This window comes from Aplidium turbinatum, chromosome 16, assembly GCF_918807975.1.
Source record: "Aplidium turbinatum chromosome 16, kaAplTurb1.1, whole genome shotgun sequence".
Classification (NCBI taxonomy): Eukaryota; Metazoa; Chordata; class Ascidiacea; order Aplousobranchia; family Polyclinidae; genus Aplidium; species Aplidium turbinatum.
The window spans coordinates 15,995,509-16,011,685 of NC_137487.1; the positions used below are offsets into that span (position 1 = coordinate 15,995,509).

The 16,177-nt window shown below is 37.2% G+C and overlaps 1 protein-coding gene across 1 annotated transcript in view; it reads left to right on the forward strand.

Annotated features, from left to right (window-relative positions):
* Nucleotides 1-4,755: 4,755 nt before the first annotated feature.
* The window catches only part of LOC145785035 (phosphatidylinositol 3,4,5-trisphosphate-dependent Rac exchanger 2 protein-like), a 38,860-nt gene continuing 27,438 nt past the window's right edge, over nucleotides 4,756-16,177 (forward strand). The window contains exons 1-6 of the mRNA XM_082596739.1: nucleotides 4,756-4,860; nucleotides 5,944-6,048; nucleotides 6,394-6,483; nucleotides 8,783-8,887; nucleotides 13,989-14,087; nucleotides 15,623-15,784. Of these exons, the coding sequence (XP_082452865.1) occupies nucleotides 4,756-4,860; nucleotides 5,944-6,048; nucleotides 6,394-6,483; nucleotides 8,783-8,887; nucleotides 13,989-14,087; nucleotides 15,623-15,784 (666 nt within the window). The remainder of the gene's footprint in view (nucleotides 4,861-5,943; nucleotides 6,049-6,393; nucleotides 6,484-8,782; nucleotides 8,888-13,988; nucleotides 14,088-15,622; nucleotides 15,785-16,177) is intronic.

Below are 16,177 nucleotides of genomic sequence, written 5' to 3' on the forward strand. Positions count from 1 at the left end.
GATGCCATACAAGTACAGTAGGCTACTGCTGGTCTGTGCTTAAGCTCACGTCAATTGAAGGCAGTTGAATATCAACAGCCTCAAACTCTGTGACTGGTAAACTGTCACAGTCTTCAAGTTTTTTACCAATGGAGCCAGAAAAACTTAGTGGACCAGATGTAACTCCATCAAGATAATGCATCAAGTGTCTCAGTGGTAATTCATTAAAATGCAACAGACATACAAACCGCTGCAATGGCTTTTTCAGGCCCTTTTTAAGAATTGCATATTTCCGATTATGTTGCTTAAATGGACTAATTGAATCGTAAGAAATATCCTCTATGACGTCACATGCGATGGTTTTGTTGCGGAAAAAAATCTGAAGCAAATTGTGATATTTAATCAGCACATCCCTTGTAATCTTGAACTTGCTTGCGGCAGACGAAAACTTTATTTTAAAACGCTGAAATTTTCAAAGCTTAATAGTCAAGCCACACTACAACTTTTAATCGCTATTACAGAGCAAAAATCAAAATTTTCTTTTTTCACTCCACCCTATTGTCCATTCCTAAGACGATTACATCTATTTAACATCGGATGTAAGATTTGATTACAGTTGTTGCAGATTGAATGACAAGCAAATATCCTCGTTTACATTTTCTGAGTTAAACTACGCTTTGATTCTGATTTTATTTTGTGTGTATAACATAGCATTCCACAGATCCCTTGTGTTAGTTTAGCTCAGGATGTCGTAATTACAATAGAGATAGGAAGTAATATTTTTGTACGTTTGAGTTTATGTTTTTATGCCGAAACAATGGTTCGAAGATGGAGGAATTTTTTCTCGAAACAGTTTTTTTCATTTTTGAGTTGAATACACAATAACGCAAGCCCTAATCATTCGTATCTGCAGGATATGGCACGCAAGCTCTGAAGGTTTAAGTTTCACAGTGCTTTTGTGTTTCGAGATTCTTGTGTGTTTAGTTTTTGTTTCGAGCTCCGACTGAAAGGAAATTGTTTCTGTTTTAAACAAAATAAAATTACTCATTGATAAACAATATTCAAAGTGAAATTAAACAAAGAAAAGAAATTTTGCCTCGAGACGAAACGAAATATTTTAGTTTTGAAGAGACCAAGAATTTATCACTTTTAATCACATTGTCAGAGTTTCTAACAGGTTTGAAAGGCTACGTTGGAAAACACTGATTTCCTTGTTCAAACGAACCACATCACACCAATCTCCACAGTGACTCATCTATGTGTGTGTCACAAGCATTCATTGTTCTATGATCTGATCAAAGCTGCTCGTGGTGTGTGGCAATTGACAATGTCCGTTAGGTGGAAGTATTGATCACACGAAAAAGACCGCTTTTCTCCAGAGACCGGCATGATTAAAAACAGGCGTTTGAAGCGCCGCAAATCATTGATTCTTCTTCGCGTCACACTTTTGTTTTTACTCAATACTCATGAGCCATCTCAAACTCGTAATGAGTGGAAGTCAAGGATACGTTGGCTTAACCAAAGCTGTGAACCTTTTCAAAATAGCTCCAATGACTAGACCACATAGATGTTTTTTATGAATAGCCGTTTGGTCATAGGGATTCTCAAGGATTTATTTATTTTCTACCAATTTTACGTTTATCTTCTTCAGTTTTAAACGTCTAAAAATAAATTCGTATTTGCATTTTTTCACTAAAAATTGCAAATTTATTTAAATCATTGTTAAAGTCACTAAAATGATTTGAGATATAGGTCACCCGACACAATAACATTTCATAAACTTTGATGCAAATAAATTTGTGTTTTAAATGTTTCTTTTGCTGATTTGTTGTGTTGCTTTAAACTACTTTGTTGTCAAAGGTGGTGCAATGGCTCTGTCGTGCAGCTCCTCAACGGCGGTGAAATTTATTTAGAGCCTTATCATGATCCAAAACACACTCAAAACAACAATGATGCAATTTTTGACTAATGTGGTAGCAAAGTGCACGGAAAGAAGCTACGTTTCTTGAAGTATCATTAACACTGTCAACAAATTAAGTACAAGTAAGCTAAAACGATAACCAACTTTTCTTTATCATATTTCAAATCCCCAGAGTATATTCACTTGTCTACTTTCACGTTTCAACAAAGCAGAGTAGAGAAATCTGTGGTCATTTTTTAATGTCTTTTTGTTACTAATTTTGTCATAAATCTACACTTGTGCTTGCAATTTGATGAACGAATGAGTGGGTGACGTGAATGAGATGCAAGTTAACGTCGAATTGACGTGATTTGCTACTGTTGCGTTTCGTTAGCAATCGGTTTCCGAGTTTAAAATTATCTTCCCGCACTTTCATTAAACTTTTATTAGGACTTTGATTTACGAAGATCGAATTTCAAATTGAATCGCCAGACTGCCTATCCTTGCCAAGATACTGCGTCACTTTTCAGCCGATTTCGCGTTTTTCTACAACCATTGGCTCGTTTTGCCGACCGCATAACTTTGGCTCCTTAGTCATTAAATTGAATTAACTCAAACTCTTTCAGGTTTAGCAAGTGATTCCTGAAACTTTCTACCAGTTAGAGTTATCTTTATTTTTCTTTTGCCGATGTCGACGCAAAAGATGTCTCACTATGTCATAGTTATTTCAGTATTTTAGTAATTTTCTTAAAAAACTTAACTTCATAGCCTATGCCCTATATTATGTTTGCAGCATAAGTGGGTCTCACAATTGCTGATGCTAAGAGAGAAAATTGACAGGGAGTGACAAATAAGTGAGAGGCAGTCGCTTTCCGTGAAGCTTTTTCGGGATTTAGAAAGGCTCTTGCTATAGCGAAATTGATAATCTTATAATAAATAACGTTGAGATATCTGAAGGATTGGATTGTTGTGCAAATGCTATCATTTAGAAAGCGAAATGCAAATTAACTGTCGTGTCAATATTTTTCAAGCGTATTCACCTTTACTTTACCATAAGAGGCTGAGAGACAAGCTTATATCCGCCACGTTTGGGGGACACTGTAATAGTAATCTCAGCCTTATTAGCGAGAAATAGTAAATAACTTTCATTATTGTATATGTTGATTAGACGTGACATATATAGTTTATACACTGCGGTGAAACTTCATTTGGTTGCTTGTATAGATTGACTAAAGTCTTGTCAGTGTAGGCATGTGCTACATGTTCTACTATCGGGCATTTAATATTTTTCAGTTATTAGTTATTTTTCGCTGATTAGTGGAATTATTATTTATTTTGTAACGCTTGCAAGCAATCAAGCCGTTTGCTACAGTGCACCTTTTGGAAAGTCGGTAGTCTTAATTTAAAATACAAATCTATCAACTTTGGAAAAATGCCAGTTTAAATTTTGCTCAAACTTAAGTTACGAAATATTGCATTAGTAAATTGCTATGTCAGTCTTCTGCCAAATTTAAAAGCAAGCGTTATGTTCGCCATCTTGCGTGCTCGCTGCTCACTTTAATATTGCATTTTTGGCTACGTAGAACTACTTTCAAATATGAATATGAATTCAAAAGGTAGCCTAGATCCTAGAAGATAGGCTACGTAGAAGTGGAAAAAATGTTCTGAATTATGTGAAAAAAAGCGGTGGTTGACGTTTTACTTTCATAGATTTTGTGACATGCTTTAACCGCGTGATATTTTGTCCGGCGGAAGCTTGTACGGAAGTCAGTCTGTCATTATTAATTTGATGTGAAAACAAACATCAACTGAGTTATGACTGAAAAAAGTTATATAGGCATGCTTGAAACAAGTAGTTGAAAAGTACGTACCTGAGTAAACAAGTACTATTGATTGGGGCATGCTAGCATTTTGGTTTTAAGTATTTTGGCAACACTACAATACGTTGATATGGAATGGATACACACATAATGTTTTCAATATTTGGTTATTGTGTAAGAATCAAGGTTCAATCAAAGAATTCGTTGCATAGATTGATTCAAAGCACTTCTCCCTTGCACAACTTTAGTGACCGTTATTTTAGAGAGGCCAGTCTTACTTTTTTAAGTGTTTGTGTATTCCAACCCACAACAATTAACTGCTTAGTTGCTTTAATGTACCACAACGTTGGGTCATTGCAAGGTCCTAACATTGATGAATAGGCCTTTTCTTAAATGCGTAACGCCACTACGCTGTTTAGGAAGTGACGTGTTGGAGTCCTCTTTTCTCTCTATTTTTCCTCCTACTTTCTAGTTAGGTTTGTGCTGTGCTTGTTTCTTTATCTTTTTATAATTTGCAACAGGAAGTAATGGGCGAGCTCACTCGCTTCATACATAGCGCAGTTAGCGGTGAATCAGGAAAAAACAGACATAGGTTAGTGCCAGATTGATTTCAGCTCAGCCCCAGTGATTAAATAGGCGTTAGTTTTGGAAATGGTAACAGCTTGATGTGTTCTGTTGCTTTAGTTAAAAGCAGTTAGAGTTAATCAACTTTCTGTTTATTGGTTTTATTAAAGAAGTTTCATTCTCAGGGATGAACACTTGAGAGGTCAGAAATAATCGTCAGAATCTCTTATAGTATTTTTCATTCCATGTTTGACGTGTTCTGCAGCCATGTAATTGTTTGAATTTCATCTCAGGTCTTGGATTATTTTCTTTTGCTGCATATAAACGAAAACAGGATCTCTACATAGATATACGTAGTAATGTAAGTAATGCATCAGCGCTTTACCTTATTCAACTGATTCAAAGAATAACGCAAAGGAATACCAAGACAGCAAGCACCATTATTGTTTGCTTTTTACACCTCACATTTGACTATATGTGACATCACAAACGATGAGCGAGCCAATAGAGAAGACGATGCGAATGAGGACCTATGTCCTCCAAGAGATTTTAAAAACGGAGCGAGATTATGTTGAAACACTTCGTTTCTTGGTTCACGTAAGTACAACGTAATAATAGCATAATTTGCATGCCAATCAGTTTTTTATAATCTAACTTCATCCAGGTAGAAAAACTCAGTAGTCTATTTGTTGCGCTCGGAATGCCAACCAGCTGTATCATTGTCTGCGTGCCTTTAGTTATCACTTATTAGTCATTGAATATGTGTAACAAAGCTCTTTGAAATCGCCCATTTGGTTATTATTGTGGTTGGCAAGATTTTGCGGTTGAATTGAACAACACTACGGCCAACATCACGTGAACTGCAAAGTGATTACATGTCATGTGAACTTTCGATTTAATTCTAATCTCAGTTGTATCAAGTTCTGTTGTCTGCTATTATCATGATTTAGAATTTTAGATTTTACCACATTCCGTACTGCGTAAGACAATAAACCAACCTCCCATATGAATGCCATCATTGCCTGATCGGTAGTGTTGCCAAGTGAAGCTGATTGATTGATTGAATCTTTATCCTCGGACTGGGAAAGCTTCTTGCAGAGCTTAATCCTGGCAGTTTCTCATACTTGTAGAGGCTTTGAATCACTGATGCAGGCCCGGTCACCGAGATTGACAGAGTGAAGTTTCCGATTGCTGAAGTCTTGTTGCCGTGGAACTATTCCATCCATTAGATGCCGCTGAATGGAAAGCAGTCCTTAACGTGCGTTGCTTGAGCAACGCACGTTAAGGACTGCTTTATTTTATTTTTTGTTCTCTGGCACTAGCACTCCGCACGTTTATTTTTTTTTTTGTTCTCTGGCAAAACGAACGACTCATTAAACATGTTACTCCAGGTCCTATACTGTATAGGAAGATAAGTCTGATGAGAGATATAAAGAGAACATCGTACCTGGACTGGGGAAGACCAGCAGGATGATAGTTTGTGGCCCCACAATGATGCAAAAACTTTCTCTGCTGAATCTCTATATTTGCAAAATAATTTAGTCCATTTTTTTTGAAAATTGTAATTTTGTTTTCATAACCTCAGGTAAAATTCTTGTCAGAGGCTTTGAATAGACACTACAGTGTTTGCAAGCCTAAAAGTTTATCATCTTGTTTAATGGAGCCGCTTGTTCTTTGTAGGTCTTCATGGAACGTCTGCAAAACAGAGAAGATGACGAAAATGATAAATTGATCCCACAAGGATCCGTAATGCTCCTCCTGTCGAATGTTGAAGATCTATACCAGGTTTGTTCCTAGATTGCCAGTTCAGTTGGTGTTCAGCTTTACAGCCATGTCAACCAGAACTTTTTTCACACTGTTATTTACTTAGCATCTACTTGATTTTAAAATAAAAATAAAAGTTATATCGTTTGTATTATCTTACGTGATAATGACAAATTAGTTTATCCATTACGGATTTATTTAACTTTCTAATGTTGTGAATGCTTTGTAGCAACGTTAAAGCGCATGGTTATCTTATGTAAATCATACCATATTATGACCAAATGTTCTGACAGTCGAAGGATACTTTCATAAAACTAACAGTGATGCAGTGACAACTTGTAGCAAGCTATACCTTTCAACTTTTAGTTTCATCAAGAGATGCTAAAGAGCGTTGAAGAAGCTCTTGCTCCTGAACCGGAGTACCATCAGAAGATTGGAGATGCTTTTTTAAAGCATGTAAGTGTTTGCATACTTTTTGTGGGTTAGTTTGTATTAGTTAGGACCTGATCTACACATCTTTGTAGTTGCAACAAACTTTAGCATATCCCAATCCCTTCAGTAGCTTGATATTGTCTTTCAATTTGGCTTTCTGTAGGTCCATGTTTAAGTATTCATAGCTTAGCTAAGGTGGTCTACAGTAGAAGACCGTTTGGAATGCTCTGTTTTTTTTTTTTTAATTTTATATATAAGTGTTTTAATCATTTTAAACGCTACTGGTGTGTTTGCAAGGTCTGTGATGGTGTGCTAATTTGATTTTCATCCAGTTACATAGTCTACTGCTTTAGTCATTATAAAATGAAACCTTATTAGAACATCTGCTCCAAAGGCATGTAGTCCAACTTAACCACACACACATCTTGTCAAGATGTAGCCTGTACTCTTGTATGGCATGTCAGCTTGCAAGCTATGTCGAATAGTAAACGGTTGACACATAAATTTCCAGGAAGTCCGCTGCTTTTACACTGCATCCCAGCAAGCACATCAGTCTGCTTGCGTGGATTTAACATTTTCAAACGCTAGATCAACGTAAAAAGGGATGATGTTGCCAGCTGCGACAGGTCCTGTCGGCGTGCTATACAAATTTGTATGAAAATAGCTACATGGCACTCATAGTGAATAACGTATTGACAACTGCTATTCAATATTCTTAGAATTTATAAGGATTTTTATCGTGCGATTATATGACAAAAAGTAACCATACAATGTACATTTTACCTTTGATTCAGCATATCCAATTGTTCTGTAAAATAGTGCAATAATGTAAACAGGTCACACGGCCCGACGTGTTTCCCGAAAAAGGCTAACCCAACCTGTGTATAATTGTTGTTCTTATTTTAGCTGTTGTAGAAGGTTTGTTTTAGGCTGCTATTGACAGAGGAGCTTTATTTTTTAACTGTATAAAACTGTTGTTATTGTTTCATCTACCAAACTAATACTGTGTTTGTATTTTGTCCTTTTTTATAACTTAGGTTTCACCAAAGAGTTGATTTTATAGAACCACAATTGGGTTCCATGGCCGACATATATCTGGTTATGTGAAACATGAGTTTGAATTTTGAGTTGAGATTTTGATGCATGAAATGTTAACTTTGTAAAGTACAATAGTCTGGTTTATTTATCACGTGCTATCCCGCGTTGGTCACTTGTGTTGGGTTTGGACCGATTTGACTCTCAGTAACGTTGAGTAAAAACATGCAATTTGGCGCTCTCTTGTCTCGTAACAAGTTTTGGCGAAGATTTGTGTCATTATGTTTGAACATTTGTGATCAGCGAATTGACATGCGTGGGTAATACCGAGTTAACAAGCCAGTTATTTTTACTGTGAGTTTTAACGTTTTATGACATCGTTTTAAAGCGATAATGCTGTTTAATAGCAAGGGATTATTTGTAACACGGATTTTAGTACAAGCTGCATGCCATGTGTGTCGGGTGGAGTTAGTAATCATCCCATCTTGTTTTCACTTTGTCAGCCCTCACAACTTGTTGAATTTTATTTTTTGAGATGATGACTCAATATTTGCTAACGTTCAGTTGAAACCATTTTGAGCGAGAGTAGCCTATTTATTTTGTTTCGACAAAAACGTTTTAATCAAGCAACCTCACTTTTGGTGTTGAACACACGAAGAAACCTTTTCCTTTTGACAAATTGATGTGTAATGACATTTTTGTCCTAAACCATTTGCAGCTTGAATACTTTCATTTTGAAAATCAGAGTTAATAATAAATAGTGATAGACTAATGATAGAATGATAGTTTTTGATCATGACTAGTATTTTAGAGGTAACGTTAAACAGCAATGCAAGAATTCAACAAACCGAGATTGGCAGAGTGGAATTGCACATTAATCGTGGGATCAAAAGGTTGTGTGTTCGATTCCCTTATTGGCTTTCCTTGTTGTGTACTTAGATATTAAACGTTAAGACATATTTGCTACTGAACGACATTGTTAGCATGCGTCTGTTTTCCACAACATATTTTTTCGCAAAGATCTGCGTTCTTGAAAAGAGACACCCAATAGTATTTTTATTATTGCTTATGATTTTACTGGGTTTGATATTTATTAATGTAACTGGTTGTTTCAGTACACGAAAATGCAAAGTTACTATTTTCAACTTGGTAATATGTTGTAGCCCTAATTTTAAACTGGACGCATTTCTTTCCACAGTTGACTTGATGTGACCAAAGCGAGATGTTTATTGGGACTATCAAAAAGGAGATGGTTGTCTTTGCTGTAACGATTTTCTTTGTCTTTCAGAAAGATAAGTTTGAAGTTTACGCACCCTATTGCTCGAACCACGAGAGGGCTCAAAAGAAACTGAACGAGTTGACAGAGAATCAAGAATTCCAAGGGTTCATTTTGGTAAGTTATCGCTCCTTGGTTACGTCACTAAAAACAGGTTTGTGACACAAGACGATAATGCGGAAGCGCTGAGGATAACATACAAACGCCACTTGGGGAGCGATGTTTACTATTTGCATGCTGAAATGCTGAATCAGCAAAGAACAGTGTTGGCTGGTTTGTTGAGGTCTGTGAATTATGGTTAGATGGGTTTCCGAGAGTGACTAATAACAACCCTACATCAATTCTTAGTTGAGAAACAGTAAATGGTAATATAGTTACCACTTTTTTCCCTTCTTGAAACCGAGAAAATGACATCATGTAGTCTGGCCAGCTAGCAAAACCTGTCGACGTTTAATTGAGGTAAAAGTGACGGATTATATCAGCTAGGTGTGTGTTCAATGAACCGTACACGCCATTTGTTGACAACCGTGCTTAGCCTACCACGCATTTTCCCATTTAAACCAGCCCTATTGAATCACTGTGAAATCTTATAATTCACCGATTGGCTAGTGTCTGTGGAAATGCAGTTGGTACTTTGATCTTACGTTGTCCATTTGTCATCGCGGCTACAGATATTTAGTGAAATCACTGAGCAGGATAAATACAGCAAATTGACATTGCTTCATTTTGCGTTAACGTAAGAGGTATTTTTACATTTCTCCTCAGCTTGATATGTGATTATTGCCAAAAAAGTATTTTTTCAAACTGGATTTTTTTCGTGTGAATACTCCCATTACCAATCACTTATTCTCAATTATAACTTACAGTTTTCCGTAATACCGAAGAACCAGAACAAAAGTTAAAGACATTAACATCTGCTTTCTTACTCATTTACATAGTTTTGCCAAGCATAAACAATTTGGACATACTTTTTCCCGCTAGAATGACTGACAAAGTAATTCAAAATTGTTTACTTTACGACCACATGATGTACTTGCATCAAAATGTCTTCGACGTGAAATCCAATGTACCCAGCCAGCAAATCAGACTTTGTTTTTACATTGAGTCAACGTTTGCAGACATTGAATCACTGTAAAAAAGACATTTACTGGTTGGGTAATTACCGTTATGTTATAATCATGTACGGTATTGAAGGGAAAGGGCTTTTGTTCTGTTGATACCATTTGTCTTTCTTACCGTGCTATGGGAAATGGTTGTCATAGCGTGAAGGAAGGCATCTAACTGACCAAATACAGATCAGTACAAAGCATTATCCCTTTTAAACAACAGTTGCTTTCTTGCTTATAGAAGTTGAAGCGACACAAAAACGTTTACTAGCGTAGGTTTTTACCTTGTAAGTATGTGATCACTATCTTGGATGGAAATACCCGGTTTCAAGCACATGAAATGCGTCGCCTAGTTGAATTAGCATAACGCGTCGGTTTTTCTGCCACTAAAAATAAGATGAGGTCAAGGATCTTTGCATATTGGTTCCATTGTTGATTGTCATATGCTAAACTTTGCACTCTTTCATCATCTCACAATGGAATGCATTGTGATGATAAATTGCGTACAATTTTTTGCGCTCCTCAACTACTACAATTGGTCATTACATGTTCACTTAAAGATCTTCTATTTCATTTTTGTGTATGGGGGTGATTTGTGTTGTTCACTTTGGAGGTATGTTCGCAGTTTTAAAATGGAAACGCTTATTTTCTATTTGTCATTTTTTCTTCTTTGGATGCACTTGAATGTATTAACGGTTTACTGTCGAGAACACAATAATGGTGTTGCGCCGAGAGCACAAAAAGCAGCGTCGAGAGCACATGCACTTCAATGGAAGTGGCCACACGACCAACCATGGAAATCATTCTTGCATTTTGCATCAGTGTTAGATTCACATACGTTAAATCAGTATAAAAAATGGACAGTTAACATTTTGTCTGCTCGTCAGATCCTAGCCAACACATCAGATCGCATTATCGATGTAAGTAAAATATGTAATTAGTTGGCTGGAAGTGTCTAAGCCATGGTCTCGTCCTAGACTCTTCTAGGGCCTAGGCCACGAGTGTCTGCTTTATCAAAATTGCACAGGCACTTGTAGAGTGTGACTGAAGCAAATTGTGACTTGGATCCATGCCGTAACCATATTAGTCGTTATGTTTTTGAAGTTAAAGACTTTGTTGTTCAACTTGCCTCACTATCTCAAAGCGACTGCTGAGGCATGTTTTAAATCCTACAAACTTGCACCACCTTTTCTTTGTCAGCACGCCGATGTATCACATATTGCAGCTAGTACAGTTTTTCTCGAATACGTTAAAGACGCACAATAAGCTGAAAACGATTTATAGCGTAGTTATCAATTGTTTTCATACATAGCTTTAACACTAATGAACGTCTTGCAACCGCTCATTGTTAAGGTGTTGGCCGTTGTGAGTGAATAAGCAGAGATTTGTTTCAAGGCAGGCCTACAACTTATCGGCTGTATAACCGAGTGGTGAGAGCCATGGTTACACGTTCGAAAGCTCGCCAGTTCGACACCGCTCAAGAGCATGTGGCGGTCTCTTTGGCAAGACACTAAAGGCGTGTCGTCGATTGCGGAGTGAGGGCCTTTCGGCGACAGCCCTTGATTTTTCTCATGATTATGAACCATACGCTGGTTTAGAGAGAAATGCCTACGGCCGCCCTTCTTAAGGTCAGGGCCGTTACGAGGATAATTTGGGCTCGGTACCAATGAGATCCTCGCGCCCTTAAGATTATCCCTGGCCCGGGTCCAAAAGTACCACCTGAACCCTTCGTCAACGCTACTGCTTAAGTCTATGGCCTACTGAACTGAGGCCAACAATAAGATCATAAATGTAGCAAGCATCCATCAATCAGCAAGCATCCAAAACGTTTTGTAACTACTTGGTAATGCTCTCGGTGAAGATGTTGATTGATGGGTTCGTGTGACTTAGTTGTGAAAATAAAGCAGGTGCTTGCTTCCGATACAAAAGCATGCACATTGCACAGTGTTGGTGTTAGCTCATCACGTTGGGATTATCACAACAATCCTGATGTAATCTGCATGACTCAGCCTATGCGCAAGAAGTTTTTGTTTAGCGCAGGCGGCACCTTCAGTTCTAAGGTTAGTTTCTTAATGAAAAATTAAAATTTCCATTTTGTTCGTTGAGTTACGCAGACCTTGAAATTTCGGCATTGCTTCTGTTAACCTTGTACAAGACATCCAAACATTTTTTGTTTCTACAACGTTTATTGACGTCAGATCGCTGCAAAAGTATTTCCCTTTCTCACTGAGATTGTTTCCCTGCACGTTGATTGACACTTTTCTTCTTGTTTGGAAAAGAGTATTTGTCTAAAAGTAAAAATTCCGGCAGTTTATATTCATTGTGTCAAGAGCTAAATTGACATATTCTTGTTTCAGTTACAGCGTTTTCAGATGGATAAGGCCTACCATGTTTTCAGCCCACTAAAGATGCCATTGTTACATCTTTTACAACTTTGCCAGACGTTAAAATAATGTTAAAGAGCAACCTATGCTAGCTGATTTGGTTGCATTGTGGCTAAGTTTTGAGTAAAGGAAAATTTGATGTTTTAGTGCAGTCACGCTTAAAATGATGCTGCAACGGTTATTACAATAGCAAAAGCGTTGATTTCTTGGACCGCCTTTTATGTCCAGGTGTGACCAATCGCACGGCTTTGACGCAACCACTTATTGATGGTGCAGCTGTATAATAAACGCAGTCACTGCTGCACGAGACACGTTTATGTGCATTATTATTAATAATGGCAGTCTATATTTAGGACTATTGTCATTGTACGACAGCTACCAGCTCAGTGGCCGAGTGGTTTCGCCTTCGGCTCTGGTGCTGGTAGATCTGAGATCGATTCCAGGTCGGGTCAAACCGAAGACTTTAACAACGGTACCGACTGTGTTCTATCCTGCATAGCGCAGTGAGAATGAGTCGGGTGATAATGTGATAACATCGTAAACCTGATATAAATTAAAAATGAGCACTGTCGCTAAAAGACCTTAGCTGTTGTAGAGCGACAATAAATAAAACCATAACATTATTATTATTATTATTATTGTACGACAGCTGAGGTTTGAAGTCACTGTCTGTTTCCAACTGTTTATCCTTGTTTGTACCATATCAACGATGCCCTGTATATTATTATTTTGGCATGTCTTTGCTGTGTAAAGCAAGAAAAAATATAATTCATACCATCTTCATAGTCGTTTGATGTGACTCTGGTTGAAATCAAACCCTGGCCTACCAGGATTAGAGACGAGGTTAATTACCTGTGGGTTAATGAGCTGACCGCCAATACTATCGGTTGATAAGAACCCCATGAACTTGCTTTATCGCATGCTCTATCCTGACATATTAATATCAATTTTTTTCACAACTGTTATTAGTGATTGTTGAACAGTGAACACTCTTCAACGAGTTTATCGTTCCAAGCAAACAAGCACGCGTGCGAAACTGCATGTCTTATTTTGTACTGTCGGCCAATCTCAGTTCTTCTGTGCTCGTTTTGTCAGCTTTTCAAAAATATATGTAGTAGAGAAGGTTATTTTTTACATCCAGGAATGGAGGAAGGATGTTAAAACAAATATTTGAAGACATGTCAAAAGTCATTGATCCCATTACGTACCCTCGTGTGTGCATACAATTCATTTCGTTTTTACCCCGTGATATGCCTCTTTTCTTTTTCCCTTCCCACATCTCTGTCTTCTATTTCTTCTCAACTCCATGATATGCATGCCCACGCGTTAGAAAGGAGTTTTCCCCATGTGCCATTTTTACCACTCTGCTTTCTAGAGGTGGAGTGATGCTGCATCCCGTCACCACATGATTGGACAACGAGTTAAAACCCTAAATGGATCCTGTTTTTCGTTTGATGTTTCATACTACCGCAGTTTGAAAGTTGTCCCAGAACGGGAGGTGTTTTCTAAACTCGTTTGAATCATGACAAAAAAGACGAAGAAGTTTTTGGTTTACATGAAAATCAACGTAATATTTAAATTACCTGGACTGGTTTGGTGGCATCTGCTCCGTTTAAAATGAAGTTGCGATCACTCATCGGTGTATTGCAATGTTGTTTGTATTTAAATTACATTTATTTTTCATGTTAATATTATGCGATCGCAAATTGAAGGACTTTTGCTTTCCAGGGCTGTTTGCTTCTCGGAAATTATGTAAACGACGTGTCAATGGAAGGGTTTTTACTCACTCCTATACAAAGAATATGCAAATATCCGTTGCTATTGAGGGTAAGTGATTCTGCTGCACTTGAGATTGAAACAATGCAAAATCTACATTTAAAAAACTAAAGTTACTAAAAGCTTGCTGTGAAGAGATCATCCTAGCCAGAATGTGCCCTGAAAATCCATAGGCCAGCTCACAAAATTTATCACTTTTATATTAATTTTACGTCTGAAGATGTTGAATCAATGTAAAAATGTCAAAGAGGACAAATTTTGCAAGCTAGGTTGGTTTCATGCGTTGCGCAGCGGGGAGTTGACAAGTGTGTAGCAAAACTTCTCTTTCAAATATTATCTTGGAACGTGAATAGTTTACATACTTCATCATCGTTGGGTATCATAAATGTGTTTTGGGCTGTAGGCACACACGTCGTATCAACGTTTAATTAGTGTTGGTTTCAAGGACGTTATTGTTGTTTTGCTGGAAAGTTTTTGTTTACACAAAGCGCCTCTAACTTTTTAAGCAAGGTGTTTTATTTTACCTCAAAGCGGCTCTAAACATTCGCCATGTAGAAACAAAGCTGCAAGAAAATTCAGGTAATCAAACTTTATTTCGACGTTTCATCAACCAGGCATCTAGCATCTAGCATCTAGCAAGTCAATTAAGTCGTGTCTGATTGACGAACCGTCAGAATAAATGCAGATTATCACCTCAAACAGCTTTTGGCAGTTTTGTTTTACACCAAAAGAACGTATCATGTTATTGAATTGAATGCCTTTGAACAGTCTCATTCAATTTTAAAACTTATTCCAGTTATTGTGAGAAATGCTTTGTGAATGTGCTGCAGCAGCACAATGTCAGTATTTTCCAAGTCAGCATTTGCTCGAATTTGTGATGCATCCAATCAAACCTTCAACAGTCAATCTGCAGACTGAAACTGCACTTGCGGTTTTCACAAAATTGCAGTTTCATCGTTTACGTTGCAAGAATAATATTTACGTTGTTTTTTTGTTATTGTTACACACGTAAATGATCACGAAAACAAATTAGAATCAGAGAACGTTCATTTGATGGCAATGATGAGCGAAAGATACAGCTACAAACTCTCAACATATTGCAACTCTGCTTTATTGCCAATATTTTGGCAGTCCTGTTTTGGTTTATTTATTGTCACTCTATAACAGCTAAAGCTACTTTAGCGACGGCTTATTTTCGATCTTTTCTCATAATTACGATACCATCACATGATTACCCGACATCTTCATTATGTTATGCAAGAAAGAACTTGATCAGTCCTTTTCAATATCGCAGGTTTCCAAACAGACGTTTTAAGCCTTTTGTTATTTTCAAACTATATCACTTAAAAGTATTAGAAATATGCCTACATATGTAATTTTAAATCACTGAAAAAGAATTTAGATTTTTTTTACGCTTTTTTGAAACAAGTTTTGTTTGTGACAGAAAGAATTGGACTTCAATGCTTTGTCAGAAGTTGCAAGCGAGGATTTTTAGCGTAAACATAAAAAATGCTTACTAATCAATCGTCGATGGTTGTTTTATTGCCAGTCATGCTGCGATCATCTTCATTTCTTCGTATTTTTAGGAGCTCATTAAGAAAACTCCAACAGATCATCCTGACTATGAATCGGTCAAAGGTGCACTCAACCTTATGAAGGAAGTTTGTAGCAATGTCAACGAAACCAAACGGCAGCTTGAGCAACTGGAGAAGCTAGAAGATTTGCAAGCGACGATCGCTAACTGGGAGGCAAGAGTTTACCCCACCAGGCCACCTGGAGATGCGGCTTGATTTATCACATTTTGCAGATTTTGATTACCGCTACTGCTAGTGACTGACATTTTCTGCGATGTTTTTCTTTTTTGCTGTCTCTTAGTCTTAATGATGCAAAAGCTTTTTGTTGGCTTGGGGAAGCAGTAGCAAATGAATAAGTTGAAAAACGCTCAATCAGACTGTTATTGAAAAATTAACAGTCTGACTAAAATCTGAGTAATCAAATTGTCTTTGTTTTTCAACATCTGATGATGTTAAAAGTTGTTGTGTCGTCTGGGGAAAACAGTAAAGAAGGCGAAAAAATAGAATTTTTAGAAAAATTCATTTATACAGTCGCCCAAAGTTGGCATAATCTGGAAATTTTTGCAA